Source organism: Pipistrellus hanaki (assembly GCF_964339955.1).
Source record: "Pipistrellus hanaki genome assembly, chromosome: 18".
NCBI classification, from domain to species: Eukaryota; Metazoa; Chordata; class Mammalia; order Chiroptera; family Vespertilionidae; genus Pipistrellus; species Pipistrellus hanaki.
The window spans coordinates 14,330,293-14,341,521 of NC_140520.1; the positions used below are offsets into that span (position 1 = coordinate 14,330,293).

At 62.8% G+C, this 11,229-nt stretch overlaps 1 protein-coding gene across 2 annotated transcripts; it reads right to left on the minus strand.

The window, feature by feature from the left end:
* Nucleotides 1-118: 118 nt before the first annotated feature.
* Nucleotides 119-9,315, minus strand: HDGF (heparin binding growth factor). 2 transcript variants are annotated; one of them, XM_084866893.1, is made up of 6 exons: nt 8,887-9,315; nt 3,031-3,107; nt 2,761-2,899; nt 1,985-2,176; nt 1,569-1,777; nt 119-1,401 (listed from the first exon to the last, which is right to left on the minus strand). In XM_084866893.1, exons 1-6 carry the CDS (start codon nt 8,971-8,973, stop codon nt 1,395-1,397), a joined length of 711 nt encoding a protein of 236 aa, XP_084723019.1. In that variant the 5' UTR covers nt 8,974-9,315; the 3' UTR covers nt 119-1,394. The 2 variants fall into 2 exon arrangements, with proteins under 2 accessions (XP_084723019.1, XP_084723020.1); XM_084866894.1 differs by lacking the exon at nt 8,887-9,315 and adding an exon at nt 7,430-7,450.
* Between the last annotated feature and the right edge of the window lie 1,914 nt (nt 9,316-11,229).

Sequence of the window (11,229 nt, forward strand, 5' to 3'; positions counted from 1 at the left end):
GGCTGATACCCTTACCTCAATCTGAAAGTTGATTTGGAAATCATCTGTATTCCCCTTCCCCTCTCCCTCTCTTCAATTACCCCCCCCCCAAAAAAAAAAAATCAGTCAGAATCCAATGTAGTAATCAACAGGTTTATTTTCCTAGAACTGAAATAGTCTACGGTTCTCAGAGCTAAACTACAGTCAGCAATTTTTCGTCAGAGCCCTAGGGAGAGGGAGAGGGAGAGGGACAGAGATGGGAGAGGCAGAGACACGAGACAGAGGCTGGAGCGCACACTCCCTGCCCTGTCCTCTCGGAGGGGTGCAGCCCGACCTGGTGACCGCCGAGGAGCCGGGTGGGAGAGTGGACGGGAAATGACACCAGAAGGGACGCCATCGAGCCCCAGCGGAGGGGAGGGGGCCTCCCAGGCCCCTCAGAAACGGGGGCCACAGCGAGGAAAAGAGGAGCAGCGTGGGGGCCACACAAAGGGATAGGGATCTTTAAATTTTTTTTAAATTTTCTTTTATTAAAAACATTTCCTAAAAAATGTGTCTTCTTTCTGTCTGGGTGACCTGTGACTGCAGGCTGGCCTTGAGCACTGTGGGGGGAGGGAAAGGGCGGCTAGGGACCTCCCCGGGGCACCACCTCTCTGGCCCACCGTCTAACGGAGACGCTGCCCCCCGACACTCCCATGGAAGCGGGGTGACGTCAGCCCTCCAGAGCCCAGCCCATGGACCAAACAACCGGAAGCCCAAACCCTTCTGATGAGTAACTACGACTCATAGAACTCCCGGGTTATTAGCAAAGGGGAAAGTGGGAGTTATCCATCACCGAGGGAGTCCCTCCCCGCGCGCTGTCCCACTTCCCCTGAATCTCGGCGGCTGAGAGAACAGGTGTCGGAGGGAGGGACAGGAGCTCAAGACGATGCCATCCTCCTGCTCACTCCCCACCCCGACCTGAGGACTGTCCCTCTCAGGCCCCAGAAGCCCACCCTCGCTATTTACCCTCCGTCCCTTTTACTCCCGACTCTGATCCAAACCAACCCAGAGGCCCAGAGTGCCTGGGGGAGGGGCAAAAGGGTGTAAGGAGATGAGAACAGCGGGTCCAGAAACCCTGGGACACAGCTCCAGGCAGGGAGGGGCATACCGGCCTCATCCCATCCCGGGGAGCAGAGACACAGCCCTGACTCAGATCCCAGCAGTGTGGAGGCATGGAGGCGCCACGGAGGCAGGGGCCGGACGGCATGCCACCTCCAGGTCAGTCTCCAGGGACTGGGCTCGGGGAGGGAGAGTGAGTGGAAGAGAGCAGGTTGGGGCGGGGAGGGGTTCCCAGTTTGCAGGCCACGGCCAGTTTCCCCAGTAGCACCCAGACAGCAGCAGGAACGGGGTGGGGGCTCCTCTTGAAACATTGGTGGCTACAGGCTGCGAAGGAGGGTCGGAGGGGGAAGGGTTAATGGTGAGGCCTTGGCCTGCCCTCGCCCAGCCCGTGCCACCTCCCGGCAAAGTCCCCCCGGCTCCCGGCTCCCGAGAGGCTCACAGCCGCACACCCTCCTGCCCTCCTCGCCGGCTGCCGGCCAGGGCTCGCTCACCTCTCGTGATCTCTGATGCCCGGGGCCTCAGCATCGTCCTTGGCAGCCTCTTCCTCCTCGTCCTCGGGCGGCCCCCGGCCGGAGCTGGGCTCCGAGGGGGTGCTGTTCTTCTCCACCTCCACAGGGGAGGGCCGCTCGGCCTCCACGCTGGCCACCGCCTTCTCCTCCCCTTCAGGGTCCTCTGCCTCTTTGGGACGTTTCGGGGAGTCCTAGGCGGGATTGGCGGAGATGGATGAGGGGGGCTGAGGCTCCAGAGGGAGGATGGCAGCCTGGGCCCCGCCTCCTTCCTCCAGAGGCTCCTTCCTTTCACCCCAGTCCCTGCCCGGCCCCCTGCTTCTCAGCAAGGGCCTCCCCGAGACCAGGGCCGGGCCCCTCTCAGGCTGGACTCCAGCTCCGGGCGCAGGGAGGGCCGTTACCTCCAGCGGGTCCCCCGCTCTCCTCTTCAGCGCCCCCTTCTCGTTCTTCTCCTTGGCCGGCTCGTCGATGACCAGCTTCCCCTCCTCGTCGCTGCTGCCCTCGGCGTTCCCCTTCTTGTCACCATCGCCCTCCGCGGCCTCGGGCTCCGGCTCGGGCTCCGGCTCCTCCACGCGGCTCTTCTTCTGGGAGGACTGGCGGGGGCGGCGGGGGCTGAGTGGCACGGCCGCGCCAGGCCCCCTCCCCCGGCCCCGCCCGCAGCCGCTCACTCCTTCCTCTTCCCGCCTCGCCCCCGCCCCCACCCAGGTGCCCAGTCTCACGAGTGATTTGAGACCCACCTCTGTCGGATTAGCCCCGGGGTAAACCCACTGGCCGGGCAGGCAGGGCTCTGTGCAGGAGGGGGGAGGGCTGGAGCAGGAGGCAAAACCTCGGGTCAACTTCTCCCAGGGGGAGCTAGGACCCTTTCCCCGCCAACCCCCGCCCCGCCCTCCCGCCTCGTCCTGCCCGGCTCACGTGCACCTCCTCCGGGAAGCCTCAGTGAAGGCCAAGGTCTACCCTCCTCCTGGGCCCAGCAGCGGCCTCCCCACTTACCGCCTCCATCCTGTTCCTGCCCCCTGGCCTCACAGCTACACCGCACATCAGCACCCGTACCCCGCCCCTCTGCCCTCTGAGCTGCTCCTGGGAGAGCCCCGGGTGTCCTAAGCATCCTGTTCGGGCCCGGGGTGCCGGGGCCTGGCCGCCCCTCTCTCCGGGGTCTCCGGGGCCGCTGGCAGCTCACCTGGTAGCCGGAAGCCTTGACGGTAGGGTTGTTCTCGATCTCCCACAGCCCCTCGCTGAACCCTTTCCTCTTGTTGGGCTTGCCAAACTTCTCCTTGGACTCCTCGTAAGGGAAGAGGTCTTTGGGGCCCAGGAATGCCCTGGGGAGAGAGGGGAGGCTGTGCTCTCGAGCCCCTCGCCGCCTCTGAGCTCCGCTGCCCGACGGGAAGGGGCCCCGCCCCACCCGTTCCGGGGCATCTGCCCGCGCCTCCCTCCTCCGCCCCGCACTCACGTCTCGTGGGTTCCGAAGAAGAAGACTTGGTATTTGTTGGCTGCTGACTTCACCGCGGTCTCGGGCATCTCGTCAATCTGCAAGAGGAGAGAAGGAACCTTGAGCTGGAGGTCCGAGCTGCAGATGTGGGTTGGGGGGCTGCTGGCCTCTGGGTAAGACTGAGAGGGACCCAGGGGACCACCAAGGCAGTGTGGGAATTATTCTGGGAAGGAGGGTCAGAGGGAGAAGGTTAATGATGCCGGGGAACTTTTCAAACAAAGCCAGACATGAGAGCCCATCAGAAACCCTGGAGTCAAGTCACCCCTCTCCTTCGCACACCAAACAGCACCATTCTGCCCTCAGAGGCCCAAATCCTGTCTGCACGCTCCTCATCTTTGCTATCAGCCTGGCCAACACGGTCTCCTCTGGCCTGGACTACACCACAGCATGTGTCCTTTCTGTCTCCATTCTTGCCCCACTACCACCCACCCTCCCCACTGGGCTGGCCTTCTGAAATGCTGGCTCCCAGTGAACATTCCCTGCCTCTGCTGGAAACCTTCCAATGGCTTTTCATCAGCCTGTCACTCTTCTCCAGAACGTCAAGGTCTGAATCCCATGCTGCCACCAATACTTGTACGACGCTGGGCACCTTATGGCACCTCTCTGCCTCGGTTTCCCCATCTTTAAAATGCAGACAGTCATAGTACTAAGGCTCAGGGTTGTGAGAACTAAAGGACCGTAACCGGTCAGACGGATCCTTCAGCCTCCTGTCCTCACTTAGGACTGACCAGCTTCCAACCTCAGCCCTGTCATTACCTCCTCCAGGAAGTCCCCGCTCTCCCAACCTGGTCAGCTTCCCAGATAAAACTCTCTTAGCACCTCTCCTTCACAATTCCAATTTTAGCTACTCGTGTTACCACCTAATTACTGTCTATGAGGACTACGCATGCCCGCATCAGGGAGGTCTGTTTTTATCCCCTGCAGTGCCTAGTGCACAGGAGGTGCGCAGTAAAGGCTGCTGAATGAGCCTCTGAAATATTATAGATAAAGCACACAGCTCTGGTAATAACGGAGGGGTGAGGAGGCTAAGGGGCTGACTATTCCCCCCTCTACCCCACAACAGGCTTCTAGGGAGCACTTTGAAAAGTTATTTGCCCGAGTAACAGGGCAAGTCAGTGAGGGCCAGGGCTTGGAAATAGCCCGCCTGTCCTGGGCGCTGGAGCAGTGTGTGGTGAGCGTGCAGAGGGCTGGGGGCTGGGAAATGCAGAGGCAGCGGCCCAGCCGGCCTCCCGGATCAGGAAGCCCAGGCCAAGCTGAACTGCGGAGAAACTACAACTCCCAGCAGCCCTTGCAGCAGCTCCGCTACCGGGCTTCCCTCGGACAGAGGCCAGGTGGCCATGTTGACGGGGCCCAGGCGCAGATAGGAAAGAGACAGGCAGGCAGGCCAAGGCTGTGATTAACGCACCAGGACCGGAACAGAGAACCTGGGGGCCCGGGAGACCTGGAAGCTGGGAGGCTGGGAATGTGCTAACGTTGACCCAGGGGAGAGGGTGGAGCCCGGGGCACGAATCTGAGGGGCATCTTGCTGCAGACACGGAGCCCTCAAGCTCCTGGGCACCTTCTCCCCTTGCCCTGTGGCCTCTGGGGACAGAGGTCCAGTCCCTCCCCCCAGGAAGGCCGGGCGCCAGCCGGGCCCTCCCCGTGACCAGGAGATTCCGAGGTGCGAACGCAGGAGGTGCAGAGGCACAGGCTCCCCCCGCCGCCCCCCTCCCAAAACACACAGGATCCCCATCGCCATGACAACCCGACCCCGCCCCCCGGGGCCACTCAGCAGCCAGGAATGTGGCCACCCCTCCCCCAGGCCCTCTCTCCGGATTGGGGAGGAGGGGACGGACACACACCCCACCCACCGGCCCGGAGCCTGGCTGCAGGGGCCCGGGGAGAGCTCTAAGCTGTAGCCTGGGCCTCTCAGGAAGTTAGGGCCGAGGGCTGGGGGTGGAGGAGGCAGAGGATCCCGTCCCCAGCAGGACACCTGGGTCCAGTTACCAGCTAGCTCCCCACCCTCTTCTGGGAGGGAGAAGCAAAAAGCAAACAAACAAAAACACACACCACAAACTGAGAGCCCCAGGGCTTAGAGATCCCGGGAGGCCGGTACAATAATGGCAACAATAGCCCCTTCCCTAAGCTGCTTCCCACCGGGAACAGGGCAGGGGTGGGGTCTGAGGGTCCCTGCTGAGAGCTAGCTCCCTGTTTTCAGGGCCACCCCCGGGGCCAGGGCATGAGCGTGCTCCTAGGAAATGCGTGGTGAGGAGGGAAACTGAGGCTAGGAGAGGGGGTGGGGCGAGGTCTCTCCAGCACAGCAACAGCAAAGCAGCTCCCCGGCCACTCGGCTCTTCCCTGGGAAGGCCGACTTGGAGATAAGTCGCTGACCGGTGTGACGGGACCCAGGAGGCCACAGCTGCCCAACCCCAGGGGTGGGAGAGGCATAAAAGAAAGGCTAGGAATTAAAAATAGACAATGAGGCACACCCGACAGACCTGCCCCGCTGGCCTCTAGCCAAAGAGAAGGTGGGTCTAGAGAAGAGAGAGACCAGGGCCTGGGCAGTAGGGCATCTGCCCCCAGAGGCTCACCCCGCCCCCCGTGCCGCACCTTGTGTGTGGACACCTGTGGGGAAGGGGCCAGGAGGCACATTCTTTCCACGGAATGGAATTCCCGGCCCTCCTCTGGAAGCATCTGGAAGATGCTCGGAGGTCTCTGAGAACGCCTGCACCCCAATACAGTCTCCCAGGCGGTGCCTCTGTATCTTTATATCCAGGCTGTGACTCAACAAGTGAGTCCAGGGTAAGTGGGTCAGGGCGGGTGGGGCCAGATGGGCGCTGGAGACCCACGGCACCCCCTCCCCTGGCCCAACCGGGGCGCGGGCTCTGCTCCTTCTCTGCCATCCCAGACCCCAGACCCCAGGCAAGTTCCTCTTCCTCAGGCCAGGCCCTCGCATGAGAAACCCTGTCCACCTGAAGTATGAAGTATGAGGAGGGATGGGAAATTCCCAGGTGAGAAGTGAGGGAGAGGCCTCAGACCAGACCCAGCCCAGGGTGGCCTGGGCAGTTCAGAGGCAGGCAGCAGGGAAGGCCGGGCCCACGGTGCCTGCCAGCCAGGGCTCTAACCACCACACCCAGGGCCCGGGCCCCACCTGACCCAGGAACCGGAAAATCTGGGGCAGGAGACAGTTGGGGCCGGGAAAGTGTGGCAAACCCAAGAGGCAGAAAAGAGAAGGTAGTGTGCCTGGCGTGGGGGAGGGGCCGAGGGAGGAAAGAGGAGTGAGGGAGGGAGGCCCTCTGGCTGCTCAGGTTCGGTCGTCCGGGCGGTGAAACAGGGAGAGAGGAGGAAGGAACCTGGGGGGAGGGGGTGGGGAGAGAAACCCCTGAGTCCTGGAGCTTCACTGTGAAGTGCTGGGAGATCCCCCGAGAAGTCAGGCAGGAGGGAAAGGAGAAGGTCAAGATGGAGTCACACCATCCTTCCAGGTAGGGCCTACCACGTGGCCCTCTGGCCAGACTCTCCCAGCACCGCCCAGAATCAGCCACGCTACCCAGAAGGAAAGGCCACAGTGGCCTCACCACAGCGGAGGGGGGTCCCTGCTCTTCCTCTCAGGAGGGGCCGGCCACTCTGGGGACTCAGCCCACATCCAGGGGCTGGTGAGGAGGCGTGTGTGTGTGTGTGTGTGTGTGGTGTGTGTGTAAGGGGGATGCAGGTCAGAACTAACTTGGGTGCAGTGCCCCTCCCCCCACATGTGAGGGGTGGTCACATTCCTGGCTGCTGCGATAGTCAGGAGCCAGAGCACAGGCACAGGGCGGAGCCCAGCTCTGGGACCCAGGTCTGGGCTCCCTCCCCCAGCCCTGACTTTATCTGCGAGGCCCAGGCATCAACAAAGGAAGAGGCTCTGCTGCGGGTCCCACCCTCCGCCTGGAGGCCAGTGGAAGAGAAGAAATGGCATCCCCAGCCCCAGGCACTGCCCTCACTACCCCGGCCCCCCAAACCCTACAGTCCTCCCGGCCTCCATGTAGGCCCAGCTGTGTCTCTCCTGATCCCTTCCCTCGTCCCCAGTGCTGAGGGGTTCTCTGAACCCGCGTTCCGGCTGTAACCCCTCCCCAGGCCTCAGCCCTGGCTCTGGACTTTGTCCCACCCCAGCGGGCAGAGCAATCAAGACCTGGATTAGGTTCTTGCCCGGCCCACCAGGGCCTTGGCATCCAGGCCAAGAAGCCAATTGGATCAAAGGTGCAGGGTAAAGTACATGAGTGTTCACATGCCACACACATACATGCACACACAAGGCCCCTGTGGGGCTGCCTCCCCCCCTAGTCCTCTAGGAGGCCCCGGAGCCGGGGAGAGTACTTCCCTCCCATTCCAGAGGCCAGGCACCTACAAGTTTCCGGAAACGAGGAGCTCAAGGCATGTGGAAGTAGGCAGACGCCTCAAAAGAGAGTCCAGAAGGAGCAAGGGTCTTCTGGGTTCCTCAGAGGGGCCCCGAAGTTGGCCTGACACTCTGAACGGGTCACCAGGGAGCCTGGGGTAACGTCCTAAGCTCAGAGCAGGATCTGGGCCAGATGAAGACACACAGACTCCCGCCAGGAAGAGCAACCACAGCCTTAAGGGAATTCTGCACGTGGCCCCCTGACACAGAAGATGCCCTCCCCCTCCCCCCCTTTCTGCCTTTGGACCTCACTCCACACCAGCCCTACACTCCGGTCACCCACGCCGAATGCCAAGGCCGCCCAATACCGACTTTGAAATAAGTTGCCAGGGGCACTGCCCCCTGTGGCATCCCCAAACCCCTCCAGCTCCCTCTGGTACCTTCCTCCCTCCTGCTTCACCTGCCTCAGTCCTGGGGGGGAGGAGGGGGGAGACATGACCACAAACCCAGCACTTTGGGGCCCCACCCTCCCACCTGGCCAGGTGCTGGACAGGGGGGGAGGGGCCCGCATATTGGCGGGCTGAGCCACCACATGGCAGACTGGGCCTCTGGGGCACGCGAGCCTCACGTGGGGGTGGGGGCAGGAGGTGGGGGGAGGTGCAGAAGCCACCCGGGCTCTCCACCCTCGTCTCCTGGCCTCCAGCCTCCACGAAGGGGCAGGATGGAGTGGACTCCCCTGCCCCACCGGGGGGCCATGCACCCTCGGGACCCCATTGGAAGTCGGCAGCATATGGAGGCGTTTCTGTGGGGGGATGAGGAGTGAAGAAGGCGGATAACTTCCGAACCAGGGAGATCCCCTCCTGCACCGTGTCCCCCCCAAAGCCATTCCTCGACCCTCCCAACTTCAGACCTCTTAAAGGGTGCCCCGAACCAAAGTTTTCCAGGAGCGAACTCCGCCTCCATCTATTCCTTTCCTGGGCCGACTGATGTCCTTCTGGGACCATTTAACCCAGGAAGGAATTAGAGCTCGGGGCAACGATCCATGAAGGAGCGGGGTGTCTAAGGGGGTCCCTAAGGGGCGCCTGGGCGGGGGTGGGAGGGGGGTAAAGGGGTGGGAGGAGTTACAAGACCGGCCCGAACCGAGGCGGCGGGTCCGAAGCCGCCAGGAGTCCTCCCGGGGGCCGGGAGCGGAGCCGGGCACGCACAGCCCGGCCGGACAGTGCCCCGCGCCCTCGAGGCCCCACGCCGCGCGCCCGGGCGCCGTCCGGCCAGGGGTTCGCCGCCCCCACCACCGCGAGGTCGCCTCCCCATTATATAACCCGCGAGCGGGCTCGGAGGCGCCGGGGGACACGTCCGGGGCTCGGACCCCCGCCCCCACCCTCCCCGCGGGCCGCTCGCACCCTCCTCCCCGGCGTTATGCAACCCGCGCCCGAAGCGGGAGGGACCGGACGGCTGGCCGCGCTGCTCACCCGGGCTGGCCAGTGCGGGTAGCCCTTCATCTTGGCGAACACCAGGTCCCCGCATTTGTACTCCTTCTGCCGGTTGGACCGCGACATGGCTGGGCCCCGGGCGCCCCGGGCTCCGCGCCGGGCCGGGAAGCGCGAGCCCAAGTTGGCGCGCGTGGCGGTGGCGGTGGCGGCGGCGGCGGCGGTGGCGGCGGCGCCGCTCCGCTCCGGCCCTCGCGCGGCCCCCGCCTCGATGGCGGCCCCCGGCCCCAACTCCGGCGCGGCCACGGCGTCTCCCCGCGCGCGCCGCACGGACGGGGCGGCGGGCGCCGGATCCGGGGCGACGCTCCGCGGCGCGGCGGCGGTGGGTGCGCGCTCGTGCGGTTGTTTGTGTTTGAAATTAAATTGCTCCCTCCTCGGCGGCGCGAGGCCTCTTCCTCCGCCACCGCCCCCCCGCCCGGTCCCCGCTCCCGCTCCCTCCTCCCTCCTCCCCGCCCCTCCTCCTCCCCCGCCGCCGCGCCCCCTCCCGCCCGGGTTCGATGCGCGCAGCTTCCGGACGCTCCGGCCTGCCGCCGCCCGGCGCCCAATCCGAGGCCGCCCTGGCGGCGCGCGGCGACCAGGCGCGGGGAGCCGATCGCCGATGTCGCCGAGCGGGCTTTGTGTGCCCCCGGCCGGTGGGTGCCCGCCCGGCGGGAGGAGCCGGCGCCCGGCTGGACGGAGCGGCTAGCTAGGCGCCCCTCCCCCGGCCCGGCCCCGCGGGGCGCTCGCGCCGTGGCCTCTACTCAGCCAAGGAGGGGCGACTTCCCGCCGTGTCTCCCTGCCCTCCGCCCTCTGCTCCATCCCCACCGGGAGCGCGTGCTCGGGGCGCCGGGGCCGGGGCCGGGGCCGGGGGGGGGGGGGGGGGGGGTGCTCTCCGGGCCGCTGCGCGCGCAGAGGTCTGCCCCGGACCTCCACGTGCTCAGTCGGTGGCCCCGGGGACGTGGGAGATTTGCTCCTCATTGCAGACCTTATGGAAGAGTTTGGTAGTCAGGAGGTGGCAGAGGGGTTGTGGCACGCAGTGGCCACGTCCCTGGTGCGTTGGGTAGATGTCCGTTCTCTGTGCTGCTGGTTCCTGGCAAAAGAGAGAGCTGGGCTCAGCGCTAGCGAAGCCCTCGAAGATGAGTTCTGTTCTAGCGGGAAGAGGTTGTAGAATAAGGTGACCAGACGTCCCGCTTTTGGTGGGACAGTCCCAATTTTCAACCATTTGCCCCGCGTCAAAAAGACTTTCTGAAAACGCCGCAGGACGCGGGGCAAATGGTTGAAAATCGGGACATCTGGTCACCTTATTGTAGAAGCAACTCCCAAATCGTGAAGACCGGGACCAGGCACTACCTCTCTTGGAGGTGGGGGTGGGGGTGGGAGAGAATCTGGGGAGGTTTCGCACAGGTGGCCATCAGAGCTGGGCCTTGAAAGACGGGAGTGGTTTTGCTGGGTTCCAGAGACTGCATTGGAGCCAAGGTTTTATATCTTACCCAGGGACAGAACAAAACTTGAACTCAGGCCTCTTCCCGCTGAGCCAAACAAGACTTGATTCTAATGACATCTTTGATTTGCTTGTCACGGTATGGGCCTTGGATTTGCCCACATTCCAGATACCTGTGGTCTCTTATTAATAAGATTTTTGTGCCCTAGCCTGTTTGGCTTAGTGGGTAGAGCTGTAGGCCCACCGACTGGACTGAACCATCATGAATTTGATTCCACTCAGGGCCAACATGAATGTGCTAGATGGATCCCTGCGGGTGGGTGGTGGGCAGGAGGGCAGCCAATCAATGTGTCTCTCTCATAGTGACATTTTTTCCTCTCTAATTCCACTCTCTCTAAAAAATCGATGGAAGGACCCTACCTGGTTTGGCTCAGTGGATAGAGCGTCGGCCTGTGGACTCAGTGGTCCCAGGTTCGATTCCAGTCAAGGGCATATACCTTGGTTGCAGGCACATCCCCAGTAGGGGGGATGAGCAGGAGGCAGCTGATTGATATTTCTCTCTCATCGATGTTTCTAACTCTCCCTCTCTATTCCTCTCTATAAAAAAAATCAATAAAATGTATTAAAAAAATTAAAAATAAAAATCGATGGAAGAATGTCCTAGAGTGAGGATTAATAGCAACAAAAGAAATAAGGCATTTGAATCATCTGATAAAGCTTGTCCAGATCCTTAAAATTTTGCAACAAAATGTTCTAGGTTGAAAAAAGGTAAAATATGCATGTTTTTCTTTCCACACATTTCCTGATCCTACTTTAAAGCATATATAGTCTCCTTGCAGGGAAGGACAGGAGGGAGCCAGAAGGCCCAGGTCCACATCCTTCCTCTGCTTGCTGTTCCCCCATCA

Excerpts from the sequence above, each read along its gene's own strand:
- HDGF (XM_084866893.1), bottom strand. The coding sequence starts at position 8,973 with ATGTCGCGGTCCAACCGGCAGAAGGAGTACAAATGCGGGGACCTGGTG. Across the intron at positions 2,900-3,030 it reads TTCTTCGGAACCCACGAGAC|GGCATTCCTGGGCCCCAAAG; the intron begins GTGAGTGCGGGG and ends CTCTCTCCCCAG. Across the intron at positions 1,778-1,984 it reads GAGCGGGGGACCCGCTGGAG|GACTCCCCGAAACGTCCCAA; the intron begins GTAACGGCCCTC and ends AATCCCGCCTAG.